General features: G+C 42.1%; 1 protein-coding gene across 3 annotated transcripts in view; it reads right to left on the bottom strand.

Annotated features, from left to right (window-relative positions):
• Nucleotides 1-554: 554 nt before the first annotated feature.
• Nucleotides 555-6,000, bottom strand: part of wdr11 (WD repeat domain 11) — a 57,661-nt gene continuing 52,215 nt past the window's right edge. For all 3 annotated transcript variants that reach the window (XM_061789622.1, XM_061789620.1, XM_061789621.1), the window contains 3 exons: nucleotides 3,962-4,107; nucleotides 3,584-3,663; nucleotides 555-2,943 (listed from right to left, as the gene is read on the bottom strand). In XM_061789622.1, the coding sequence (XP_061645606.1) occupies nucleotides 2,747-2,943; nucleotides 3,584-3,663; nucleotides 3,962-4,107 (423 nt within the window). In that variant the 3' untranslated portion in view covers nucleotides 555-2,746. The remainder of the gene's footprint in view (nucleotides 2,944-3,583; nucleotides 3,664-3,961; nucleotides 4,108-6,000) is intronic.

Genomic DNA, 6,000 nt, shown 5'->3' with positions numbered 1-6,000 from the left:
GACACTAAGTAGTAAGAGGGGTTGTTTGGGAACTGCTCTTGGGGCCAGCAAAGTGGGTGGTAGGCAGCTTGTGCAAAGAGAACAGAAATGCAAGGTGGGATGCTGCATACTGACGACTAGGTTGTTGCGGCTGGAAACGGTAGTTATTCATGGAGCCGTTATAAAAGACACACAATCAAATCATTTGTGTGTCCTGTTTCACACGGCTTTTATTCTCTTTGGGCTCTGAGGAAAAAAAGAGATCACAAAGCACGTCGCTGAATGAATAAAGTAAAAGAGGCAAAGTGGAGGCCAGCTGTTGGGCCTCCTTTGGAGCAGAGAAGTAATGGATGGCGGAAGCCGTTTGTGCAAGAACTGAGTCACTTCAAGACAGTTTTACGAATTGGTGAACATTTCAACTATACCTGAGCTGTAATTAAATAAAATCACTGCCGGTAGGACTCAATATAATAGGTCTTCATGGCAAAGTGCCTGCCCTTCAAGAGTAAAATCCCGCAGGAAAGCGCGCCCTCAGTTGTCCATATTTTCAAGTACAGTGATGACAACTACAAAAATGTCAATACTGTATTCATTTTATTGCCATTCATACACTGATCATTTTCATTGTTTATGATTTATTTATGCATATCTTAAAGTATAACTGTCTAAACCATCAACCGACAACAATGGAAACAAATTATCCATTGCAATAAAACAGACGTACGTTCTGCATTTTTTTGTTTTAAATAAGAAACAAAAGCATCAGGTAGCTAGAGGCTAAAAATAATGAGATAGTACTGCGGGCGCTGTACGCGTGTCTTCCATCACAATACCGCCTAACAAAATTCATAGCCACAAGTAAACACATCAGTGGTGCTGTGACTGTATACTAGCTCTTCATTATACAGTGGATACAACAAGTCTACATACCCCTGTTCAAATGGCAGGTTTCTGTAATGTTTATATATATAAAAACAAAAACAAAAATCCACCATTAAGGGGAGCAACAACCAGTACAACTCAATGGGGGTTGGGGGGCAAGAAATCTTAGCAATAGGAGAAGTAAAAATAAGTGAGATACTGTGGGTGCACAAGTGCGCACACCCTCTTATAACTGGGGATGTGGCTGAGTTCAGATTGAATTAATCACATTTAAACTCTTATGTGGTATAACCTGACATGAACTGGGGTGTGTAGATTTTTTATATCCAATAAAAAAGTGGAAACTGCTAAATGGATACATGGGAACATATAGTAGTAGATTGACACTGCTTGGTTACATAGTAGGGAACAGCACTGACGTGTTTATGAAACACAGCAACACACTGAAGGTCCAACAGAAGACGTTCCTGTCTCACTGCAGGACAGGTTGACACGTCACAAGGTGGCTAAACACACAAGGGCTGTCAATACATTGTCATGCGTATGGTTTGGATGAGCAGAGAGCCGTTAGTAGAAAAGAGAGCGAGGGGTTGGGGGGGGGGGGGGGGGGGGGGGGCGGGGGGGGCGCAGAGAAGGCATGGCGACAAGTTACAACCCTCTTAAGTGTGCATCAACCCGAGCAAGACAGATTACGTGCGTGAAAACGATCTATCCAACAAATGCTAAAAATGTCATCATGTCGAAAGCAGCCATCAAATATTTACAAATACCAAGCCAAACACTCAGCCTCTTCTGGTCTGTGTGAATATGCAGTTAAGTCCCAAAACATTTTCTTAACCAGGCCAAATTTACACTTAAAGGGAATTGTTATTTGTTGAATGAGTATTTTCTAAGTAGAAATGACAGAAAAAAAGAAAGTTATGTTCCCAGTCACGATAAGCATAATGGAAACTCGATGGATGATAAATATATTAACATACCAATTTGACAAATTATTCATATGCTCATATTTTTGAGGAAACAATATTTTGCACCATTCAAAAGGATCCTAGCAACTTCTACAGCACTCTAATCCACTATCAATGTCGAACACTGGATATGCCTGTTTAAAGGTTATGAATCTATACTGTATATAAATATCTTAGTCTTTTGACCCTTCTGTCATTTACAGGAAAGGATATCCATTCATCAAATAATTAATTTTAACTCAAAATTGGCTTCGGTCGTGGATATTATTGTGCTACATTGTACATATAAGTGTCTAACAGGAATGGATTGTGCATAACCAGGATTTGGTCACTTAATGTCAAAGCTCCTCTGTAGGGTCGCACTGAGGCTCTCAGCTACTGGAAAGGGTCGTGCAAATGATTATTCTTTAAAGGTAAATTACATGTGCAAGATTTTGGCTTTCAATGATGGAGTAGGTTAATGGTGACAGTAACCTAACAAGGCAGTGCATGCACAGCATGAATGTGGGAGCCTGTTGCCACATTTCATCACAGCAGTAGAACAACAAATGAAAATGTTTTCTCAAATGTATTCAACACAGGCACACGTAATAACTCAAAACCACTAGATTAAAAGTTCAATTCAACAGACATCAAGTCAACAACAATGTGCATTACTTCACTTGTTGGGGGAATAAAAGAGATTCTTTTGAAGCAGCCACATGCAAACACAGCTGCCGACAAAGGATGTTCCCACCATAACAACAAAAACATTACACAATGTCAAACTCGCCATAGCCACAGACACGGCAAGACCATGAATGAACTGACAAACGACACATCGGACCTCTTTATCTCTTGCTGTCCTCTCACGATGAAGAGATTATAACCAGAATTCTCTGGTCGAGGTGAATTCTTAGTAGTTAGTGCGTTCATCTTCAAGAGTCAGTCGCCACCTTGGGCTCGTCGTCGTCTAGCACGACCTCAGGCCCTCCTCCCTCCCCCTTGAAGAGCTCTTCCATCAGCTGCTCGCCTGCGGTGCCGGCCCGCGACGCCCACAGAGCGGCTCCCTCGCGCAGGCCGAGCGAGCGCAGCAGCCGTGCGTAGTCCAAAAACGCGGTCTCTATGAGTTTATGTGGAAATATTAGGTTAAGAAGAACTTTGGGGGGTAAAAGGGAGGTCACAACCAAACCCCATATTGACCCAAGTGAACATCTATTGCGTACCCACTATATCGCTAATTTTTGAGCAACTATTTGCATGGGTTTTTAGAGTATACAGGCAAGTGCCAATTTAGCATTCTGCATTATTTGATCGTCAAAGGCTATATGAATTCAAATTTACCACACAAAAAAAAGAAGACCGCTATGTTTGTTTCTGCTGATTCTGCTATGTCAAATGTTTATATTGACAGACAGATGTAAACGCATTATTTCTTAGTCTCAAGTCTTCAAAATAAACTCTTTACTGCTTGTTCTTGAGAGGAAATCCGCTCTACACATACTCTATGTAAGTCTGTGTGGTTCCAAATGTACAAATCACTTCATCCATAAAAATGAACAAGCTAAAGAAAATCAAATTACAACACAAACAGTAATCATTTACTGTATGGTTATTTTCAAAGTCTATGTTTGCTAGCTGTTTTTGTTTACAAATGGTGCTTGTTAAGCTCTGTCTGCATGTCTGCAACAGAGATGGTCAAGAGTTAATATAGCAGCAACAGTACACCCATCAATGGTTCTTGGGGCAGCGTAATGGGTTTTCAAAAAGGATATTAGATGAGTCGTTGGCCTCCATGACACCGTATTTCAGGCACGCTTCGATAAACAGAGCGGCGCAGTCAAAGTGCCTCATACTGGCCGTGAGGTGGAGGGAAAACACATGCAATTGTCAGAAAACAGCACAACGACCGATTTGATGTGAGTGACACCACGTGCCTCCTGAAGGTATTTCAAAAATGTGAGACCCCATAAGAGAGGACAGTCTCTGACATACAATAAGATATGTGAAAAAATTAAGTGAATTGTAACATCGCGAACAATAACTTGCAAAAAGTGAAACATGTGCATGTAGGTACACGTTATGTCAAAACATCAAAATAAGACCTGACAGTGACATCATAATAAGGTCAAGATGAAGCCGATATGTCATACCTGTGCAGCATCTCTCCCACTTTGTAAAAACAGCCCAAGGAAAGCAGCACCAGCATGGCTTTGGACTTCTGGTTGACCTGCGGGGAGCACAGATGCTCCGCCCATCGCTTCAGCACATCTGAACTCTCCGCTGGGCTGAGACGCACCTGACACAAGAGCCGCGTATAAAGTGGACAAACTCAAATGGGGTGCAGCATCGTGACAGACAATACTGCATAACGTGTCCGCTCACATCAAAGTAGCTGTGTACCCCAGATGTACATGCAATGTTTGTGATCATATCTGGGTGAGCACAAAATTGTACACCTTTATAGATACACCCTTCCTGCATTACGATGCATGCATTATTCAGCGACGAGTTACGGAACACGTGCAAAGATGCAAATACAACACAATTTTAATGAGTTCTCATTTGGCCCAAGACCCACTCCTCCACAAGGTTTTGTGGACATCAGAAAGGCAGGTTTTTGTGTAATTCTGCCCACAAAATGCCATGAAATCATAAAAAAACACCCCCAAGAAGCTAAGAGGTTGCCATTTAGCACTCACATGGAAATGGTGAGTCACTATAGCAAATAGACAGAGCTTTACTACAAGCACTTCGCATAAACTTTGTATCTATTGTCTGTGAAGAGTGCTTGATAAAATTTTTATGAAAACAAGCACAACAATAAATGCAGCCAATTTCGGTGCCTGTTCAGGGTCGCGGGGAGGGTGAAGCCTATCCCTGCTGACTTCGGGGGAGAGGCTGACTACACCCTGGATTGGTCGCGAGTCAATCACAGGGCATATATAGAGATACAACCTTTCACGCCCACATTCACAGTGTCACTGAGTGGGAATTCAACCAATAGTGCTTACTCGGAAGTCAGGCGAGTGAACCACAACACCATCAGTGACCACAGCAGTGTTTCCTGCATATTCGCTACTTGTGAAATCTATTCACAGAACAGGGGGGGACCTATCCTCTGTTATTCGCTAAATAAGACCTATTTGTTGTTTTTGTGACCAGGCCAAAGCCCAGTCTAATATAAAAGTATTGCTTTGGTGCCATCTACTGGCATCTTGAAGCCATGGAACGATGCTGAAGTGAGAGGAGGAGATTAATTTGGACAGGACATAATCTTGTCTAATAGAAAAGTAGTGGTATTTGCAGGCGGCATGGCGGACAACTGATTAGCACGTCTGTCTCACAGTTCTGATCACCCGGGTTAAAATCCGGCGTCTCCTGTGTGGAGTTTGCATGTTCTCCCCGTGCCTGCATGGGTTTTCTCCGGGTACTCCGGTTTCCTCCGACATCTCCAAAACATGCAGTTTATGTTAATTGAAGACTCTAAACTGCCCATAGGTGAAATGTGAGTATGAATGGTTGTTTGTTTATATGTGCCCTGCAATTGGCTGGCGTCCAGTTCAGAGTGTACCCCGCCTCTTGCCCGAAGATAGCTGGGATAGGCTTCAGCATGATATTTGCGGTGTGGCTTGTCCCTATCCCCCTGGAATATAAATAAATCCCCCCCTCCCACATATTTGTGATCTGGGACTCGTGGCTTAACCTCTTGTGGATTAGTTTTGAAACCTATCTTCTTTTACTTGCTGAAAAACTCATCTTTTTGCTGTTTTTGTGCTAAGGCTAAAGCAATAAAAGTATTGCGATGGCGCCATCTTATGGCATTTTGCTGCCAAGGAACTACTGTACGTTGAAGTGAGTCAAGCTTCTTTTAGACAAAAGGAGTGCTTTTCCACCATCTTGTGGCATTTATAGACAATTTTAAACCTTTTTAAGGGGGGCTTGATTACTTGCAGATTTTTGCTATTTGTTGTCCCCCTTGAATAGCGGGGGTAACACTGTATTGTTATATTAATAACTGACAGTGTACATTGTAAAGCAAAGCAAAGTTATTTATATCGTGCATGTCATACACAAGGTAACTCAATGTGCTTTACATAATTAGTAGTACTAAATACGATCTCATTAGATTCAGCAAGTCTCCCTAATGTCAGTGCCAGTTAAATATGGTTACAGAAACAAGAGTTATGAC

Source organism: Phyllopteryx taeniolatus, chromosome 11 (genome assembly GCF_024500385.1).
Source record: "Phyllopteryx taeniolatus isolate TA_2022b chromosome 11, UOR_Ptae_1.2, whole genome shotgun sequence".
NCBI classification, from domain to species: Eukaryota; Metazoa; Chordata; class Actinopteri; order Syngnathiformes; family Syngnathidae; genus Phyllopteryx; species Phyllopteryx taeniolatus.
This window is presented reverse-complemented; position numbering and strand designations above follow the sequence as displayed.